The sequence below is a fragment of the Mustela nigripes genome, chromosome 14 (genome assembly GCF_022355385.1).
Source record: "Mustela nigripes isolate SB6536 chromosome 14, MUSNIG.SB6536, whole genome shotgun sequence".
In the NCBI taxonomy this organism is placed as follows: domain Eukaryota; kingdom Metazoa; phylum Chordata; class Mammalia; order Carnivora; family Mustelidae; genus Mustela; species Mustela nigripes.
The window spans coordinates 4,827,845-4,849,245 of NC_081570.1; the positions used below are offsets into that span (position 1 = coordinate 4,827,845).

General features: G+C 58.2%; 1 protein-coding gene across 12 annotated transcripts in view; it reads left to right on the top strand.

Moving 5' to 3' along the window:
- CAMTA1 (calmodulin binding transcription activator 1) overlaps positions 1-21,401 on the top strand; it is an 822,863-nt gene that overhangs the window by 577,887 nt on the left and 223,575 nt on the right. For 10 of the 12 annotated variants that reach the window (XM_059374689.1, XM_059374684.1, XM_059374683.1 and 7 more), the window contains one exon: positions 9,698-9,769. The exons of the other annotated variants lie outside the window; for them this stretch is intronic. In XM_059374689.1, coding sequence (XP_059230672.1) covers positions 9,698-9,769 — 72 coding nt within the window. The remainder of the gene's footprint in view (positions 1-9,697; positions 9,770-21,401) is intronic. 12 annotated transcript variants of the gene reach the window in all.

Below are 21,401 nucleotides of genomic sequence, written 5' to 3' on the forward strand. Positions count from 1 at the left end.
CCCAACTGGAGGGTCTCTTTGGCTCTCTCTCCTTGCCCAGTGTGCTGCTGCCCCTGCATGCCCCTCCACTGAGCTCCTGCTGATGCCGGTGCCCAGGGCCACTCCCGTCCCCAGGGTCTGGGGGTCCACAGAGCTGCCTGCAAGACGATGGGGCGGGGTCCACACATGCCCCAAGCCTGCCAAGCACTGCCCCATTCTGGCCCCCTCTTTCGCACACCGCCTGTCTTGGGGACAGGGCAGGAAGCCACCAGCCTTACAAAATTTGCTGCCCCATCCCTTTCTGTCTGCCCCTTGATTCCTCCAGCTCTGGGGATCCGAGCTCGGCAGCCAAACTGGGCCACCTGGTCCCCTGTGTTCCTCTGGCCATGCACCAAAACTTCGGCCCGTGAGATGGGGGTGAAATCCCAGGGTTCAGATTCGAACTCTAACACGTCCGTATGACCTTGGGTGAGGAGTTGGTATCTCTGACCCCCAGCTCCCAGGTCTGCAGAGAGGGCACATCCCAGCCTCTTCCAGAGTAATGGAGAGGCCTCTGGACTCTTCCCCTCCCCCAGGTCACCTATAGCACGAAGCATAGGAGACTCTCTATGAGTCAGCAGAAAGACCGATTTAATGTCCCCGGAGAGTCAGCTGCCAGGATCCCATGCCTGGAGGTAGCCAGTCTCAGGGAGGAAGAGTTCATCGAGACCGTGGAGAATGAATCTTTGGAAGACTGCCTACCTCTGCCCAGAGGGCCCCCCTTACCAGAGAAGGTACAGGGCTAAGGGGTTTTCTCCAAGGAAGGGTCTGGTCCCACTGGACGACCTAAGCATGACCATGACTGGGACCTGCCTGTGTGACTCACCGGCACCCAGGTCGGGGGGCCCAGCCAGCCCCCTTGCTTCCTGGCTTCAGTCCTTTGCGGTGGTGGGGCCGCGGCCACACTGGGAGAGGCCGCTGTTGCCTATCTTAGGAGAGAGGCCAGGATGGAGATGGGGTCAGTGAGGATCTACTATTCCAGATTTCTCCTGTCACCCAACCCGGAGGCCAAACCAGACTGCAATCCATTTAGCTCAAACTAATTTTAAAAGCAATTCACTATTTAACAAGTTCTGAGGCCCAGTGCTTTTGCAGGCAGCATGCGAATTGAATCATTTGGCCTAATCTTAGATTAATACAAACCAAAACCTTCAGTGAGGACCATCCTGGGAGCAGCCTGGGCTTTCACCCCTTTGTCTTTGACGCAAGCAGGCCCAGCAGAAGGCCTGACCCTCAGCCATGGGCACGGACGCCTGAGAGAAGCTGCCAGGGTCTGGCCTGCCGGGTAGGGTCAGCCAAGCAGAGGGCAGAGTCCCCCTCTGCCTCTTCCCAGCCACGTGACCTTGGATAAACTACTAGCCTGCCCAGCCTGGGCCTTCCCCAGGTGTCTCCCTGTGGGACAACGTAGAGCTAGAGACGAGGGACAGGAGAGCGTCCATGTCACTACCACCACCAACCCCTCTCCCCGCAAGTGCCTTCACAAAAGACCTTCTAGTGCCTTCTGGGATCTGTTCCAGCTTTCCGGGCACCAGGAGAGCTGTAGACTGCGTACCTTGCAGTAACTGCTGCTGGTCTGGTGAGATCTGGAAGGTACCAGAGGGTTTTTCCTTCACCTGCTCCTTGGAGAGCACCTGCTTGTCCCAGGATGTCCAAGATTTGGCGGCAAAGAAACTGTGTTTACCCCTCCTGAGAGCCCTACAACTCTGCCTGCTCAGGGGCCTTCCTGCTCCCTTGAGAGTCCCAGGGCCGCCGGCTCACAGCCCAGGCAGGCAAGACACTTCGGTGCCTCTGGAGTCCCACTGGCCGGATGGGACTCTGACTAGCCACCCAGCTGCAGGGAGAGAAAAGAAAGTACCAGGAAGACACGCAGCAACGAGAGACAGAGGCAGAGGGAGGGAAGGAGAGCCGATGGGGTCAGATCCCAAGTTCTCATCCTGCCTCTGCACTTGTGCCTCGAATTTTCAAAGCTCTGCAGTCCTTCCAGGAAACCTGCTTCGACAGGCAGAGTCTGGGCCAGTGCAGCAGGGCAGAGCCGTGAGAGTCACAGGGCCTGAGCTTCCGCACAAGGCCATCTGCCGACCGCTCATCACGGGTCCTGCGGGGGAGACGGCAGAACAGCCTGCGGTTGGCCGACTCGGCCACCTATCCCCCTGCTTCTCTTGTCCACTGCCCTGGCCTTCTCCCCCGGGATCCCCCAGCTACTGCGACTCACCCTTTCCGATTCATCACAAATGTCACCTCCTCTTCGGGGACCTGGCGGACCGTCCGCGTGAGACATCCTCTTCCCTCCCCCACCCCCGGCCTCCGGCACACTCGCTCCTGGGGCACCTTGTGCTTAGCATCAGGCCCATTTTGATCTGTTTTTGTTGGTTTGCTTGTCCCTCTCTCCATAGGGGAGACTAAGGGACCGTGGAGGCCCTGGGCTCAGGACAGGCCCAGGGTCAACAGCGGGAACCTGTTTACGGGAAATTCCAGCTCCCCGCCCTTCTCTTACAGCTGAGACAAGGCCCAGCCTGGCCCCGGGTGCCCTTCTTGGAGGGCCTGGCTGTCACTCCATCTGCCCGGGCACGGCCTCCCTCCTGCCCCAGCCGGAATATCCTGAACAAATGGCCACTCGCGCCTTCGTCACTTCAGAGCAGGATTAAATCGTCATCTTCTGGGTGGATTCCCCCCTCCCTTCTCTCCTCTCTTTGTCTTCTGTCTCCTTCATACCGTGACACGTTTTCAAAACTCTTCATCTCTGTCATGTGAACATCAGATTCAAGTGTGTGAGATAAACCAGGCACCTGAAAATCTATTTTCACTCTGACGGTCATTGTGCAGACCGTCCCCTCCCCAGTGGGAGGGAGGTGGGGCCAGGCCACTGGGGGAGCCCAGGGGCTGCCGACACAGGCCTAACCCAGCTCTGGGGATTCGACACAGGCCTAACCCAGCTCTGGGGGTTCTAAGCAGCTGTGTGCCATAAACACCCCAGTCTGAGGACAGAGCAGGTGTTGCATCTGCATTCGAGAAGGCTCTCGGTGGGGGAGAGTCAGGGAGCGAGCTTTTCTGTGGTGGCTCAGGGACCCTGGGAGGCACTTGCAGATGGGTTCAAGCCGTCCTGGGGCGAATGGCAGGTACCCACCTGCAGACATTCCAACCCCCCAAAGTGGAGCCAACGTCCAAAAGTCCCAACCCCCATGCGCCATCTTCCCCCAAACCCTGGTCCCCCCAGATCCCAACCACTGGGGTCTTAGGCTCCAAGAATCTCGGCCAGACGTCTCAGCACTGCATCTCCACACTTGTTCTCTGGAGCTGCAGGGTCGAGCGGAGCGCTCTGTGATGACGGAACATTCCATACCATCCCACGTGGTAGCCGCTAACCACGTGTGGCCGTTGAGCCCTTGAAGTGAGGCTAGTGGCTGGGGAGGTGAAGTTTCAACGTTATTTCCTTCTATTGAATTCAGTTTTGAATTTGAATTTGAATTTGAACAGTCACACAAGGCTCGTGGCTGTCGTGTGGGGTACCGCCGCTCTAGAGGGGTCTGGCAAGCAAAGCTGGGGACCCGTGGAGTAGGATGCTGGGCTCACACTTCCCCAGAGAGGGAGGTCAACAGCAAACCTTGGCTTTGGGGTTTCCCTGCCTCTTGTGGGAGGAGGTCCAGAAACAGAATGAAATGTTTGCTCTAGGGAAGAAATTCCACTGGCAGCCAAGGCCGCAGAGCTGTGCTGCTCCTCTGAGAGACAGGGCCGACGCAGCTGTAGGTCCCCAATACTGAGCTTTCAGCTTTCCGGACCTTATCTCACTGAACTCTGCTTAGTTAATAAGAAGGTGCCTGGCAGACACAGGAAGCCATGTTTTCTTTCACTGGGGGGTCTTCCACCAGAGCCAAGAAGTGCTCTGGTCCAAGCCCCGTGCCAGAGAGTCGACTAATCTCCTATGAGGCATTTAGAGTGATACACCAACGTACTGAGGCCCAGAAAACAAGCAACAACAGCTGAGTCCAGTTTTAGAGACACCCAAGTTCTGTGAAAGCTGCCGTGGACAGTGGAGGGAGACGGGACTGGCCCGTACTCTCCTGGGTCGTGTGGCTTTGGTACGTGCGCAGACTCTTCCTTTCCATCTAGGTCTCCGCTGCCCCATCCGTGCCCTGAGTGCGTGGACTCAGTTTATTGAGCACCTGCTGTGTGGAAATCACTGTGTGGAATTTTGCAAAAGACGACGATGCAGTTCACGTTCCTCCCAGTCTGGCGGGGGCGGGGGGCAAGAGTTAGCAAACTGGGGCCCACAGGCCAGAGGTGGCCCACCACCTATTTTCATATTGCTCAAGCTAAGAACAGTTTTTACATTTTATAATGGTTGGAGGGGAATTAAAATGAAGAATAACATTCATGACATGTGAAATCACGCACAATTCAAATTAAAATATCTGTGATTAAGGTTTTGTGGGGTTGGGGTTATGGTTAGGGTTAAGGTTATATAATAACCTATAAAGGCTGGACTGAGCAGCTGTAACAGCGACCGTCTGACTCACGGGCCAAGAATATTTTCTCTTTGGCCCTTTATGGAAAGTGCCAGCTCTGTGATGTAGGGGACAGGCCCGCGGACAACAGTCGTGGTGTGTATCACATTTGGGGCAGAATCCACACCTCATGGCTGCCCAGGACCCTGGGAGTCTGTTTCCTGGGATGCCTTCCACGGGCCTGGTCAGGGGGGGCTTCCTGGGGGAGGGAGAACCTACAGGCACTCAGGCTGGGAGGGGCGGGCACAGGCAGTGGGACGGCAGGAGGGGAGTGAGGGAATGAGAGGCGCGAGGTCAGGCTGAGGACGGTGCATCCATGTTCTGGAGCCTCAGCAGAGAGTGGAGGGGACCACAGAGGCTTGAGCTTTTCCTGGAGGAGGGGAGGAGGGGGAGGCAGGAGTAGAATCAGCTGGTCACACAAAGCCACTGAGAGCTGGACAGAAAGGAGAGGCGTCCCACAGTGTCCCAGTGCCCCGACCACCAAAGCTTTGCTCAGCACCCAGAGGTGGTCCCCTCTTTCACCGACTGAGGCCATTGGGTGTTGAGGCCTGTCGTACTGTCTGGCATGTAGGGGGGCTCCCAGCACCTGAGTCCATTGGGGTGAAATCCATTGGAGAAGATTTGCAGCCAGTGTGCCCTTTATAGGAAGCGTGTATTTTGAATTAAAGGGAGCTCCTATTTCCTATTGGTGTCCCTGTAAATTCATCTTTCCTTTTTATTTAAGAAGGGGAAAAAAGCCCCATAGTGTCAGAAAAGCAATTTTGAGTATTTAAGAGAAAAATTCCTCCCTGCTCAGCTGTCACATTCAAGGGAAGCCGTCAGACCTTAATTCCGCAAATATAACGAATTTGAAAGTTGTTTCCAGCTAGGGGTGAAGTTCTCTTGAGTTTCCTATAAATAGCTAGTTGCTTTCTCTCTTTCTCTCGCTGCATGCACACATAAACAAGGGGCTCCCAGCACGCTTTCCTGCACAGCCCCCCAACTCCTGTGCACACACACCTCACGCTGACACGCGCACGCACATGCACGCGCACACACACACACACAGCTGTAGCCACCTGCTCTGGGAAGTGATTCTCCCTCCAACCCCGTCATGGGCCCCAAACGGAAAACTCAACCCACAGAGGCCCAAGGGGAGCCCCAGGCCTGATCAAAAAGCACCAAGAATTTGTCAAACACAGATCAGTACAGACCAACTTGATTGCTTTTCTGATTAGTAGGAGGGGAAGGAGTGGGTTTGAAGGGCTGCCTCGTGAAACCGTGTGCAGTTAGTCCCCAGGGGGATTGGGGAGGACATTGTCGTGGACGAAGAGCTGCAGAGCGAGGACACGGGCACAAAGGGACCTGGCGGGAGAGTCTGGGATCCGGGCTGTGGGGCCGGCTGGGGAGGTGCGCCGTCAACGGAAGTGGGGAGGGCCAGGGTGTGGGGGCCCAGGGCGAGCCAGGCCAGTCATGAGCTGAGTACCGTCAAGTTCACGCCCGCTCCGTGTACCTGAAGGCTTGGCTCTGTGCTGGAGCAGCCAGCCTGGACGGACACCCCCTCCCGGGCTTCTCTGTTGCCTCCCAACACCGTCCCTGTCCCCGATTGTTGCTTCCAACCCCGCCCGAGCACCAGACCTCTGCACCTTACTCTACCCCGCGTCTCCACTTGGGGATCTTAGGAGCTCCTCAACCTCACCAAGTGGAAATGTGAAATCAGCCTGTCCCCCACCAGGCTGCTGCTCCCCTGGGGTCTTCTGTCTTGGGCATGGGACCACTTGTCTCCTGCCGCCCCCCCCACACACACACCTGTCCGTGCAGCCAGGAGGCTGGGCAGATGCCCTTACACCCAGCAAGTGTGGTCACCCCTCCACACCTGTCCTGCTGCCGCTGCCATCCAGGGCCAGTGGGTCTCTGGGCTCACAGGGCTCGTCCCGGGCCCTCACCTTCTGCCACTCTGTCCCCAGGCCACGCTGTGCCGCACTGAGCTGCCGAAATGCAGATCCCTTCCTGATTCCCAGAACAAAGTCAAGCTCCTTGTTGTGGCCCCCATGGCTGTTGTGACCGGACCTGACCTCCCGGACCTGGACCGCCCTCATGCCCCGCCTTGCCTGTTCTACTCTAATCCCTCCCAATGTCCTCAACCCAGCATCTGTCTCTCCTGCTGTCCCCAGCTGCTTTTCCTGCTGCTGGACTGTCACTCCTTCCCCATCGCTTCCCTCAGCCAGCTGTGCTCATCTTGAAGCTCCCAGCCCCTTGGCCCCCTCTCCCACTGCCCCTGCGATGCTCCCGGCATCCACTCGGGCATCAGCCCTTGACCCCCACAGCCACCCACGAGACAGGAGGAGGAAGGTGCCCTTTTCACAGCCTAGAAGGACAAGGACCCTCCCTCCCAGCAGGTCCCCACCCCAGGTAGGACCTGTTTCTCCAGAAGCCCCTCTTTGCTGACTCCAGCTCACCAAGGTGGGTTACTGGAAGTTTCCTTCCCCACAAGGACTGTCAACCAGGCACTCGGCATGACTCAGAGTTCCCTGAAACTGAAGCTTAGCCCTGTAAGCACTAAATTTGGAGGCATTTTCCAGGATGTTTTTCTAGCATGTGGTTTAAAGACCTGGGCCTTTGGAATACTGCAAGCAAAAATGCAATATTTACTGACTTTGGTCCTTTCCTGTACTTTCCTGTGGAGACCAGCAGGACAGTTGTTGGCCATCTTCATTCAGGGGTCAGGGGCTCCCTGCCTCCGGGAGCTCCCAGTCCTGGAAGTACAGCTAGGCAGGGAGCCAGGGGAGACCCGGCATCATGGGGAGCTCATGCAGAGCTTAGCAACATGGGGAGGGGGTCAATGCCATTGGGCTCCTGAGTCCTTGGGGCTCTCTGGGGGCTTTTCCTCCCTCCCTGGATGCTATTTGACATGGTTCGCTCTCTCTCAGGGGTCTGCTTTCCTGTCTCCAGCCTTCCTAGATCGTGCTTCTCATCTGTGGAGACCAGAGACATCAGATCACCAGGGTGGTTAGAGTCCTATCTAAAAATAGAGTAGCTGGGTTCTGAGTGAGGCCCCGCGCGTTCCTCTGATTAAAATGCAGGAGCCTTGTTGCAGAAATGGCGATGTTTCCTTTTACCATCATCCTGCTTATTGGCTGGTACTGGGCAGTTCTGGACAGGGGGGGCTGCCCCTGGGTGCTGAGGTGGCTCAGGGGAGAGCGGGCGCACGCTGTCTCCTTCCTGTGGGCTCTCAGGAGGAGCACGAAGTAGGCTTTGGGTAAATTCCTGGTGGGTCCTCATGTGTGGTTCAAAGACACTACAGCCCAGCCCAGGCAGATCAGCAGTGACGGGGGGTGGACGGGGTTGCCCATCAACCACGTTCTTTTCAAGTTCAAGAAAAGACAGTGGAAAGAGAGGGAGACAGGTTGGGGGGGGGTGTCTGCAAACCCTCAAAAGGAATGAACAGTGGGAAAAAGCAGATGTGTAGCCTTTTATTTCAAAGAAACAGGAGAGAGTTCTTCTCTCAACAATTCACGTCTCTCTCCATTTGGCTCATTCTGTGAGTCAGAGTAATGAAACTGCCCATGAGGACATGCAAATCCCAAAGGAAAAGAGCTGATTACAGTTGCAGGTGAGCTGCTCCTTTGTGGCAAACAAGTGCTCACAGGAAACGTCCAAACAGAGGTCTCCTTCGGCAAGGAGGACTGAGTTATCAGAAATAAAAGTGAAAATGCAGTGGATTAAAAACCAGAAAAGTCAGGAAAGAATATTGGCTTCTTAATAATAAATACACTTTGTGGGCAAGAATTGCAAGAGAATCGTTTAAATTAATTTCCGCTTTGTTTGGTTGGTTTATACGGGGTTTAGTCCCAGCTGACAGCAATCTGTAAAAGTTCTAACATATTGGAAATCTGATTTCCTTACAGCCAGAATCCCATAGTCCAAACTGATTTCTCTTTCAACTCTGCTAATCAGACAGGCAGGGCTCAAACGGACTCCTAGTAGAACCAGATCGCACTCAGTCTTTTGGGGGGGGTGTTTTAAATACAGAGCTGCTGGCTGGTCCTCCCTGTAGCACCGGTGCCGGGGGCAGGGGGTGGTGCTGTGCTGAGGTTCAAATGAGCACTGAGAGGTGAAGCGGAGACCTCGCTCATCCTGGGCCTGTGAGGCTCCAGGGCCCTGCCTTCACTTTCTATCCCACCGATTCGGGAATCTGTGCTTTGGGAAGCCAGGGAAACTGCAGGAGATGGCAAGACAGTGTTCTGGTTTGGAATTCGAGGCCACAAAAGAAAAGGCATCATCCTGTTCCCCTGAGACTCTCAGAGCTGGGTTTTCAGAGGCCCCTGAAGGGCTGTTCTCACCGGTCCCCCTTCCCCGCCTCTACCTTCAGGCCGGTCCCCACAGTGTCCAGTGCTGTGTGCACCATACACCGGGAAGCTCCACATAGCCGGGGCCAAGTGTCGCATCCCACTGCCTCCCCCCGCCCCCGACGCACACACCCTCCTGATTCTCCAAAACCATCTGCCAAAGATGCAGTTTAACCTTACAACAAACAGAAATGTGAATGAACAAACTAATTAAAAGCCAGCAAGTGGGGTGTGCACAAGGGGCCCCTTGGCCTCCCGAGGGCAGTCCTAGAAGCGTTGCCCCCCACCCGTCCCCCATCAGCTTCAGAGGTCCCGCCAGTCAGGGTTGCCTGGCATGACGCCCTTGACCAGGGAAGGTCTAGAGTGTGGCGTGCGTGTGTGTGTGCATGCGTGGGTGCATGCGTGCGTGCGTGGGTGCGTGGGTGCATGCGTGCGTGGGTGCGTGCGTGTTTGGATCAATTCCAGATAGGTTCATTCTCTCCCCACACACCGAGGGGTCTTAACCTAGGCTCTGTGAATGAACTCCAAGGGTAACTCCAAGCCCCTAAAATTATAGACAAAATGCATACGTATGTGCATTGTCCTGGTGCCCGGGGTTTTCTGGGTCCTTCCATGCCTCTAAGGGCCCCCAAAAGGGAAAGCACCCCGGCCGTCCATCGGTGTTGGCCCGCAAGTGCTTTTTAGATACAGACCCTGTCCTGGCCCCGGAACAGGCCCCGAGTCGCCTGCCCTCAGCCTCCCTGGGTGCCGGCAGCATCCGTGGCCCTTTCTCGTTCCTTCTCTGTTGCGCCGTCTCTCTCCCTTCCTTCCCTCTTTCCAACTGAATTCTCGTTTTTCCTCTCTCCCTAGTGCTTGTACGGCTGCTATGTCCATTCCTCCATCATCCCCACCTTCCACCGGAGGTGCTACTGGCTCCTTCAGGTAGGTGGCTGGGACTGGGTTCTTCTTCCGTCTCCGGTGCCGGGGAATGTCTGTGGAGGGAGCTGCGCGGGCGTGGGGCTCCTGCGTGCGGCGGCCTGGGGCCGGGGCGTCGCGGCCAGCTCTCCTCGGGGCGTCGGCGTGGGGTGCGGAGGCCAGGTGTGTGGCCAGCCCGGTGCGCCGTCAGGTGCCATGACGGGGAGAAGCCTCGTGGGGGGGGGCAGTCTTTCCTGCCCCAGGAGATCAAAGCCCCACCAGGAGCTAACGGGGTGTCCTCTTGATGAGGACAGAAAGGAGGCCGAGCCCTCTGCCCCTGACAGCAAAATGCCTGTGGGCTGAGAGCTGCATGTCCGTTTCTTCGTGCGGGTCAGTCAGTCGTTGGCACTTGCGGAAGATCGGCTCTGGAGGCACGCCAGCGCCAGTCGGGTTGATCGGAATGGCTGTTGGGAGAGGAGGAGCCCGTGGCTCGGCAGGGAGGAGTCTGGGCAGTGATTTGTGATGTGTGCCCTGCAGTGGGACAGAGAAGGGGCTGGAGGAGCCCCCCTAGAGTTGCCTGGCTGCCAGCTCCGTGTCTGTGGTGCTCGCACACAGCTTGGCTGAGTGGTCATCGGTGGTCATCCTGCTGAGGAGAGGTGCTCCCCTGTGAGCGGGAAGGTCTGAGGGATCCTTCAGTCGGGCTGGACCTGGGTCCTCTGCAAAGCTTGTCCTCTGATCTGCAGCGGCTCTCTGCGGGCCCCAGCCGCCGGGGGCCAGGCCCAGGTGCCCCAGTTTCTTCCTCCTGCCTCTCCCCAGGCTTTGCTGCCTCTGACCTTGCCTGCTACGATTCCACTTTGTGCACCCACATCGGTTCAAGGGCCCCGGGGCTGGAGGATCTCCCTGGCTTGGCAGTGCGGTTGGGAGGGGTCTGGCAGAGAGTAAACAGCCCCCAGTGTCACGATGTGCATTCAGGGAGCAGGGATGTGTGATGGGCCTCGGTCCCAGGGAAGGTGGCCTGGAAGGTATCTGCGGGGCCCAGAGCCATCTCGGTGTGGACACAGAGGCTCAGCCCAGCCCCTGCCTCCAAGCTCTTGCCCATCTCCCTCAGTTCCAGAAATAATTGTCTGTGGTTCAGCAAGTTCATTAGCAGATGACGCCCGAGATTGTCCGAGGATGTGCTGATTTGCAAAGACACGGCTTCCCTGACATCTTGCCCCGCTGTCAGTTTCCGGGGTTTGTCTCCCCGGGAGGCCGGCCTAGAAGGACCAGTTTCCTGATCACTCGGCCTCACGTTCTTGTGAAAGGGCCCCCCACATGGTCATGGGATGATACTTCTCGTCTTGTCAACACAAAAGTTTTTTTTTCGACCTGGCTGCGGGGGTAGTGTGTGGGGCTCCCACCTTGCACGCAGGGATCCGGTGAAATGGGAGCCTGTCCTTGTGTCCCTGGGGTCACACTCTGGCCGCCGAAAAATATTTTCAGCCTGAGCAGCCTGCAGCCCGGTCCTCTCCTTCCTGGGCTTCCCAAGGCCCCAGGGCCCAGTTTGGCTGTTTTGCTTTATGGTTCCTGTCCCATCGAAACACCTCGTGGGCACACATTCCTGAGTCTGATTCCCGGCCTGCCCACTGCCCTTTTGCAGCAGTGCCCCAGCTGGCTTCCTGCCAGCCAGCTTTCCCTGCAGCCTGGCTCTCTGCTCTTCCGGGGCGTGCTCTGTCCTCCGGGCCTGCCCTCCCACACCCACACCTCTGCCTGTCTCCTCCGATCCCATCACGGCCTGTGGCTTTCTAATCCCACTAGATTTACTTTCCTCAAATCAGACACGGGCGGGTTGCCGTAGGGTGTGCTCATTACCCCTCGAAGCGGGATTCTACTCACTCCGATTCGGCTCCTCTTGCCTGGTTTCTGGGGCCAGGAGAGAACTGGGGGGCCCCGGGGTGGGGTGCAGGTTGGCAGCTGTCCCAGCCCCCCCCCCCCATGCTTTGGTCCTGGCCACCGTATGCTAGAGACACACCGGGGGTGATTCTCGTCCCTCTGGGTCTGTTACTTCCAGCTGGCAGGGGACCCCTTCTCCCCAAAGGAAGTATCACAGGAACTGGTCGCTTAAGGGCAGACCTGGGCCCCTTTATTTTCTCTTCCCAGCCCCAGGGAGTTGTCAGTCCAGAGCATCGCCCCCGTTTCTGTGAGCAGGTGACAGGAGGGGCACACACAGGGGTGAGGGCTCCTGCCCCCCAGCCCAGGCTGGGCAGTAGCAGGTTGAGGAGCAAAGGCCAAAGCAATTAGCGGGGCGCCCATCCCCCATGCGCCGGACAGCCGCTGCGGCAGCCGGCACCGCTCAGAGGAATTTGTTCCAGTGCTAATGACAACACCAGGATAATGACAGTGTGACCAGGTTAATTTCTCTGATATTAAACAGGAAAGAAGCCACGAGACTCTGGCCCAGATGGAAATCGGCCCAGGTTTGCCTCTGACACCAATTACCAGGAAAAGGGATTGGGCGCAGCAGGGGATGAGGGGGTCGGGACAGGGGCTGAGGCAGGAGCTCAGGAAGCAGGCCGCACCCAGCCTGTCCCTGGGCTCCCGGGGAAGCCAGCCTGGTCCCCTGAAGCCACCAGCTGCTGGCCACGCCCCTCAAGGCAAGAGGGGTGTGAGGGGCTAGGGGACAAGGGGAGCCCTCCTGAGAGGGAGCAGGGAGAGGGAGGAGGGCTTCTGGGTAAAAGAGAGTTTGTTGATGGGGCAGTCCCCCTGCCATACCCACTGCCCTGCCAACCCAGCAGCCAGCGCAGCCTCTGGGATCCCGAACGGATACCGTTTGTCCCCAGGCAGCTTAACGCGCAGGGCCCTCTGACCACGCAGACCTGGTTTTCCTCTGCCGCCCAACCGTGAGGTCCCTGACGGAGGGATCTGCACCCCTCGTCTCTCCATAGCCCAGCACAGAGCCTCAGCAGGCAGAGAGGGGCCGGCCGCCCCAGGACCAGGCGTGAGAGAGCCTATGACCTGGGGCAGGAGGTCAGCAGAGGATCGGGGACAGGCGGGGGACAGGAGCCGACACATCACTGAAAAGTTTTGGAGTGACCCAGTTTTCCAGGGAGAGAGCTACCCTGCCGCTCTCCAGCTGGTAAATATTTTATGAAGATGTGAGCAGCGAGTCAAGTGAGGAGGCAGAGGGGAGGGGAGTGAAGCCCCACGGTTCATGAGGTCATTGTCACGACCCGTGTGCGCCACACAGAGTTATCTGCCCAGCTGGCTCGGGGCCTTTGGGAGATTTGCCCTGGGACTTGTCCCCGGGCTCCCGGGAAGCCAGCCTGGTCCCTCCCCTGAAGCCCCGGCTGCTGGCCAGGATACCTGCCTCCTTTGTCACATCATGTCTCCCCAGCCTCCGCGTGTCACAGCTGCCAGGACCCCTCGGCTCCCCTGAGCTCAGCCGCTGCATTGCCTAGAGAGACATGGAGGCCCAGAGAGGGCAGGGCCAGACCTAGGACCGCCCCGCTGGTCAGCTCTGGAGCTGGCTGGGGTCAGGCTCCCCGATCCTTTGCCTCTGCCTCCAGTGGCCTAAACTCGGTTACCCCTGTAGTTGCGTGGCCCTGGGCCCGGCTGGGGGCCGGAGGACGGGTGGCCACTCTGGCCAGGGGGCCACTCCTGGGGTGAGCCGGGCAGCAGGCTCTCGGTCTCCATCCCTGCCGCCTGCAGACTCTCCTGTTTGGGATCTTCTCACACTCAGGGAAGGGCCTTCCTGCCGCCTCCTGCATCCCCTTCTCGGGCCCCCCCTTCCCATCCATTTGGGCAGTTCTGCCCATCCACAACCGAAGGAGAACAGCCCCTTTCAGGCTAGACTTTGCAGCAGATTCTGTATGGCTCGTGTGGAAACTAGTTCTGCTTCTGATGAGTGCTTTTCGTGGTGCCCTTGTGCTCTAAAATGCTTAATGAATGTTTTCTGTGCTCGAGTGGCACAGGGGGTGTGTCCCTGCGTGTCTGCTGCCACCATTCGGGGGGCTGTTGGGCTGCCCAGACCAGCGCACTGGGGTGTGGGTAGCAAGAAGCTCCTTCTCGGCCCACCCTGGCTGCAGGCACAGAGGCCTGTGGGCTCACAAGCACCGCCGTGCAAGCACAGGGACCCGGGGGCTTTGGGGGCTCCGGAATAGGGGGTCCCTAAATCACTGGAGAAGGACGGGTGTCTGGGTTCCAAGGAGGAGCTGAGGTCTTGCTCTGCCCTGACGACCTGAGCATCTGAAGCTGTGAGCACACGGGCGCCGAGTCCTGGCCGGACAGCGCATGGGATCCTTACCGTAGACCCAGTGTCAGCCGGGAGGCCAGGCTGTCCGGAGTCCCATAGTCACTGAGTCGACAGAGGACACCCCTTGCCGCCCTCTCTGTCTCCCAGGGCCCCAGCGGCATCCTTTCCTATAGGAGTGGCTACAGACGGCCGGCTTTGGGCACCCAGCCCCAGGTCTCAGGAGAGAGGAGGCAGCTCGGGGCCCACACTCTCTGCTTCCTGCCTTGCCTTGAGCTCGGCCAGCCCTGCCCCTCCCCGTCGTGGCAGGTGCCGGGATGCCGTGTGCTCTGAGTGCCATGCCATGGGGGCCCACGTGGAGCCAGCCCAGAGGGGTACACACGTGGGCCACCAGCTCCCGGGGAGCTAGCTCCTGGCGGCTCTGGCCCCACTAGAACCCCCAGCCCAGGAGCGAGGGAGGCCTCAGTCACAGCACTCTGTCTTCTAGGGGAGGAGACCCCCATTCCTGCTTGGGCAGAGCCTCAGGCTCTCCTCACAAGTGCTGTGAGAACCCGTTTCCTCACCTGCTTGGTAAGGCCCGCAGGCCGTGCTGAAGCCCGAAATCCCTTGGTCGGGTTCGGGGTCCAGAGATGGCCTTGCCTCCGCGGGGCAGCGCCCCTCCTGCCTGGAGGAGGGGGCTGAAAGGGCAGCCGGGGGTGAGAGGCGGGAGCCAGCAGCCTCCCCAGGCTGACCCCGGGCTCTGCAGCTTCTCAGACTGGGCCCCGGAGAAACACACTTGCTCCGGTGCTGGGGACAGTCCCAGGGAGCAGCTCTGGGTCCGCTTCTCCTCCAGACACAGGCCTCGACCCCATCGACCCCAGCGTGTCTGCAGGGCCCCTGCCTGCCTCGGCCCTCAGCCTCCTCACTCAGAGCAAGATCTGTGGGACCCCGAAGGGCGTGCCCTGAGACCAGGCATCCCCAGCCAGCAGGGGAGAGGACAGGGGGGCAAACAGGCCTCCTCACCCAGCACCCGGACTGCCACACCCCTGTGGGTGTGAGTGTGTCCCCACACGTGTCTATTTCTCTCCAACACATGCTCCCTGTGCTGCCTCTGCCTCCCCAGGTAGGGTCCTCAGAGCTCACTGCTGCCCCCGAAGAGTCCACATGGGGGCACGGTTGGGTCCAGGGGAGGCATCCTGCAGGGTCACGGGACATTTGCTCCTGTCCCCAGTGCGTCGCCCATCTTGGCACCCCCACATGGCATGGAGTGGTAGAATGAGGGCCACTGGCCCTCTGTTTGGGATGGTGTTTATTTTAACCCCTTGAAATAGTGGAGTTGGGTCCCCTAGGGAAGCCGCTGGTAGCCTCGTGCCTCTGCACGGTTCACCAATCTCTCTGCGTCTCCATTTCCTCCTCAGTGAACAGGGACAGTTAGTGTCACTGCACAGGGCTGGCACTGAGAAATAGGAGAGGTACAGCCTGCTGCGTGGGCACACAGAGCCGGCTCCTGGCACACAGCAGGGGCCCAACAGGGGACAGCTCCAGGAGGGACCTGTGAGCCGGGATCCTGACACCCCCGAGAAAGCTGTGTGCAGGGGCTGGAGCCAGGGCCCCCCAGCACGTGAGCCGCTCAGGACCCGTTGACCAGGGGTGTCTCCTGCGAGCCACCCTCCCCTGAAGCAGGACACAGAAAGAGACGCATTCCAGAATTGGTGGCCGAGTTGTCACTGTAAATGTCCCTTGCCCCCACCCCAAAAGACTTGAAATCTCTCTGGGGAATGATCAACTCTTTCTGTAACTTGTGACCCACGTGCCCTCCTACCCGACTCCCACTCACTCCTTCTGGAAGTGCGGCCCCACCGAGGACCTTGTGCTGCAAGTGAGCCGGTCGCAGAGGGGACCAGAAGCCCCGAGCAGGCACCTGCAGGAGCGTAGCCACTCTCAGCCCTCAGTCCTCAGGCTCGTCCTGGTGGTGGGGACATCTCCACCAGTCCTACCAGAGTAGGACTCCACCAGCAAGCCATCCCCACGGGGCAGGTGACAGTCCAGCAAAAGAGATCTGCCCGCCTCCCCCCTCGCCTCCCCCCTCCCCCCCCCCCCCCCCCTCACCGCCCCCCTCCCCTCCCCCCCCCCCCCCCCCCCCCCCCCCCCTCCCCCCTCCCCCCTCCTTTCTTTCCTGCCTTCCCTTTCTTTCATCTTGTTTTCTGATGAAAGATATTATAGCTTCATAAAAAATACTCAAGGCTTCTTGCTCAGGAAGGCTTTCTGTGTCACTGGGGCGGGATCGAAGTGGCGGGGACGTGGAGCGTCGCAGAGCGTGCTCTGCACGTGGTCCCAGGAACGTGTCGCGCGGTACTCGGACTGCGATTCCGTGGGGCTTGCCGGGACGTGTGGCTTTGATGGGGCTTAGAGCAGCAGGAGGCATTGTCACCAGCCTGGCCGGCCGTCCCCGTGGGGGCAATTTCATCACATGCTTCAGGGAAGAGAAACGAGTTGGTACCTGAGCCCCAGGCCTGGCGCTGCGGGAGGCAGGAGCCCCCTGCCCAGGGGAGACAGTGGGGAAGTACAGGAAGGTGTGGCGCAGGGAACAGAGCAATACCCCATCTTCTGAGTGACCCAGGTTCCTTCTCGGGGGTGGGGCACAGCAGTCGCTTCCCCAGCAAGCAGGGAAGGCCTTTGGCAGCGGGGCAGGGGAGGGGCAGGGGTAGAGAAGGTGGCTCCGGGCTGCTGCAGGGGTGTCCCAGGGCTCATTCCTGGGCCGCCTCCTTCTGCGACTTCGATTCTAACTAGCAGCTTCCACTCTGTTTTCCATGAATGTGCCTTGAATAACGTGACGAGAAGATAAGGTAGACACTAGGAATTTACGGTGCTATGCAAAAATTGCTCAATTCCATTAAGATTTCAGGATCCTTGCCAGGCTGCACAGCCGAGCGGGTATTATTTCCTTCTTAGACATCTTTGCTTGATTGCAATTTATGATGCCAAGGCCTCTGCCGTACCCACCTAAAGCCTCCGGAAAAATATGGCCATCGCCCCAAAGCAGCCATTATTCTCTCTAAGGAAAGTCACTGGGTATTTTCCAGAAGATTCCCTCATCCTGATGGCCTTCTCTGAGGGCGGGGGAGCAACCTGCAATCAGGTCCCAGCTGCTAGACCCTCACCCTGCAAATCTCTACCGCCTGCTCAGGGGAGGAGGGACCCTCTGCCCCGCGTGCTGGGCCAGGAAGGTGTCCAGCAGGGAGACCTTGAAGGCACAGGAAAGGCTTCCCACTGGCTGCCTGCAGGCACCCCAGGGCCCACGGTTTAAATTCAGCTCTGTGCTTCCCTACCACGGACGCTGGCCCAGCGAATGACGTTCCTTGAATCTTACTTCTCTGTCTGTAAAACAGGCAGGAAGGACCTCTCTCTCCTGGGGTCCCTGGGGGGGGTGGACGGAGCTAAGCCTCACAGAGGTCTTTGGGTTGTGCTTGACAATGGTGGCTCTGATCACCGCCCCTCACCATGTATTTCCAGCAGCCTTTGCTCTAGGGGATCGTGTGGGTGCCTGTCGCTGGCAAGGTCTGAGGTGTCCTCCAGACCAGCTCTCAAGTGGCAAAATGCTAGGACCCTCCCATGTCCCTTTGTGGTGACAGGCCCTGCGGTCTCAGGCGGGAACTTGGTGCCGGCCTAGCAAAAGGGACCTCCACACCGTTGCCATCATGCGCTTCTCACCTCACCCCCATGCCCCCTTCTCTCGCCGTGTCCCCTCAGCTCCCTGCCCCACTGGGACGGGCCGCCGTCTATCCTGGCCCGTCCTGCAAACCCCTTCTGTCCTTCAGCCCCCCAAGGTCCGAGCCACCTGGACCAGACTGGAAGACAGAGCAAGAAGGCGGTGTCGCTCCTTGGAGATGGAAATTATTAATTAGTCTTATTATCCAGGACTTGTCAGTCTCTTAATCCTTCCGTCTGCAGAGGGCTTTCTGCCTTTACGGCGGGTGTTGTCAGCTTGGCTAAGCGATTGTCTTTAATGGAAAGGCAGAACAATGGGCGATAGGGTTTGGTTACTATCTTTATTTATCAAGCCAAACAAGCCCTGCTCCCCTTCGACAGAGCATCCTTCAAAGGTGGCAGGCAGGCAAAAGCCGCTTAGCTTCCCTTCCGGATGGGGTTTAATATGGGACTTTTGTTTAATTATCCTTTCCATGTAATCTTCAACTGACATTCTGTCCTTCTATCCTAATCTCCTTTGGAGCAAAGGGGAAAGGGTGGCTTCCAAAGCGGAGACAAAAGAAAAGGCTTTCTATTTTGTCTCTGAAAGAACTCAAAGGGCTGCAAGTGAAATTCAGATGTAACTTGATAAGAGTGAACCTGTAACTGCGAGGCCTTCCGTTGGTGAGCTCTGTGTGTGACTGTCAGATGCTCACTCGGGTCCCCTGACGTCCCCCAGCTGGTGAAGCTGACCTTCCCTGGCAGGTGATCGACTCGGGTCCCATCCTCGCTGCTTCCCCCCAAAAGATGGTCCAGTGCTTTTTGGGACTGTGATTCCCGTGCGAGACCCCACACACTCCAGACTCACCGGTGTGTGCGGGCGAACGCAGGTATCTCTGACCCTCGCTCCTCCCCGCTCGGCTCTCTTGCTGTCCTCCCTGTGAAGGGCTCTGGCGAGGCCAGCAGAGACTTCTTGCCATCCCCACACCATTCCCAAGCTGGGCAGGGCGTCCTGAGGGCTTTCCCCTCTCTTGCTCCAGACACACCGGAGTCCTCCTTGGTGATGGGGACTGTTGGTGGGGTCCATACCTTCCTGGGCACCTGGCTCCTGGGGGATGACAGCCCTAAGCCTAACACAGGCCCAAAGCAAGGGGCACAGCCCCGCAGAGCAGCCCTTGCAAAGTCTTTGGAACCTGGCGGCCTCCCCTAGCCCTCACCCGCAGCAGTCCTGCCCACCTCTTTCTTTGGTCTTCCGCAGCTCTGCCTTCTTGCTTCTCCCTTATCCCCATCAACTTCTGGCACGTTACCGGCCAAACAGAATGCTCCCCTGTCCAGCAGGAGTCCTCAGATACGTGCCCCAGCCCACCCTCCCCGCACCCCACGCCTCCTCTCTCTCTCCTTCCCTCCATGCCGGGTGCCACACCCCGGGCTCACCCACGACCTCCAGATTGTGAAATCCAAAGGTCATGTCACTGCATCCGCTTTTCTGACCTCCAGGCAGCAATTACCAAGTTGGCCATTCCCTCCTTCTGGAATGTTCTCTTCTCCTGCATCAGGGAATCTCCCTGTCTCCCTCATTGCCTGTTTTTTGCAGACTCCTTTTCTTTTCCACCCCTCCGTGATGGTGTGTCCCTGGGCTCCCTGGGCCTTCTCTCTGTCTACACTCTCTGCCCGAGTCGTGTCACGCACTCTCGTGGCTGCCCTTGCTAGCTCTGCATGGACGCCTACATCCTGACCTCGCCGCTAAGTGCCAGACTTCCGCATACAGCAGTCCATTCAGCATCCCGCCCCGATGCGGAATCAGCATCTTGGGCTTCCTAAGGCCAAAGCAGAACCTGATCTCCTCCATGTGCTCACCTTCCCACTGCGGCCCCCACAGCGCTGCTGCCCAGGACGTGAGCCGGGCTTTGCTTGATCCCCATCCTCTGCCCACAGCCTTCTTCCACATCAGAAATATGTCTCAGCTGTATTCCCCTCCCCTTCTCTTCCACTACTACCAAGTTAAAACCACCACCATCTCCTGTCCCAGCACGAGTCTATCCTGCGTCTATGGTCCATTCTTCACCAAGGAGCCAGAGGGGGCCCCTCATATCCCTAATCATACCAGGGCTCATGCTTTAAACCAGTTCGATAAATCTGTACGGCACTTAGAGTAGCGGTCAAACCCTTTCCAGGCCATGAGGGCCTGTACCTCCAACCTTGTCCTTCCTCTCCCTTAGCCCTCTCTGGCCACGCTGATGTCTTCCTGCCCCTCACTTGAGTCAAGCTTTCTGGCCCCAGGACCTTTGCGCCTGCTCTTCCTGCTGCCTGGAAGCCCAGCTGGACCTCCATGGTTGACATAAGATTCAGGCTCCATTCCATCCCTCAGTTCTTCCGCAGAGTCTTCCTGATACCCCAGCTAACTTTCCCTCCCTCTCTGGCAAACCATCACCAGCATTGTGTTATGAAATATTAAGATATACAGAAAAGTTGAAGGAATTTAGACCACTCAGATTCCACTGCTAACATTATATTGCTTTCTCTGTTGTAAGTCCTTCCCTCCCTCTTACTTATTTTTCATGCATTTCACATGAGCTGTAGACAGCAGTTGGCCTCCCCTGAGTATGGCAACATGGGTATCATTATTCTTGACCCCAGGTCAAGGTACGTGCAGTTCTCCTTTTGCTTTGAGGTGCAGTCCCCACACAGGGAAACAGTTGGAGGCACCAATGTCAAGGTCGTTGATGAGCTGTGGTCAACATAACCCAAGCCCACAGCAAGATTTAGAGTGTTCCTGTCACCCCCGAACCCCCCCACCCATGTCTCTTCCCACGCTGTGCGCTGGAGGTTCCCCTATTCTAGCTGTCCACCACGGACTCTTTTTTCCTGTTCTAGAACTTCCCATCAATGCGATCGTACAGCATGTCCTTGTCTTCTTAGGTGAGGCTTCTCTCAGGCGGCACGTCTCCTGCAATTCACGGGCCACATCCCCTGCCACGGTGTTAGCTATTCTCATCTCCCGCCCCCTCCCCAGACTTCGTAAGAGCAGGGACAGCCTGTTGTGGTTGCTGCTACCTCTCCAGTGTCTAGAGCTCTGCCTGGCAGGTGGGTCTGGATCTGTTGGGTGGGTGTGGAAGGTCTGTATGTCCAGCCAGAAGACAGGCTCCCCAGGGATGCTCCCAGGCCCTCCCCCGGTGGCCCCCGGTCTCCCCTGTGCCCCACAACCACCGGCATCCAAATTGGGTAAAGACAGCAGAAGGGATAAGCTTTCAACAGCACACGCCTCCTTCCTTCCAGCCTTCCTCCACCCGTCCTGAAGCGGGAGGAGGTTTGCTCTCCAGAGACCCCGTTAAACTGGCCATAATATGGGGAGAAGTTGTCAGAGTCCGTGGCACACCCAGGACAGGGAATCTGGGGACGCGAGGCTTGAGAATTTTCTGTGAGGTTAGCTTGGAGCATTGAGAAGGAAATCCAGAGCAGAAAGGTTTGTTGATCCCAAATTGCTGAAAGATTTCTTAATTTGGAGACAAAGTTCTTAAAACAATGCTGTCAGTTCCAAAGACGTGCGCTCCTGTGGGTCTCTCGACTTGCTCTGTCTCTGCTCTGATTCTCTGCCGGAGGGTGGGGTGGAGCGGGAGGCTCCCTTGCAAAGGCCCCAGCCGAGGTCCCTGGTGCAGGTTAAAACCCAAGGACAGGTAGCAGGACACAGGTGGGGTGCTCTGTGCCCACAAGCACCGGGCATCATCCTCGGGCAGCTATGGGCACAGAGCCCTCACTGGCCTTGGG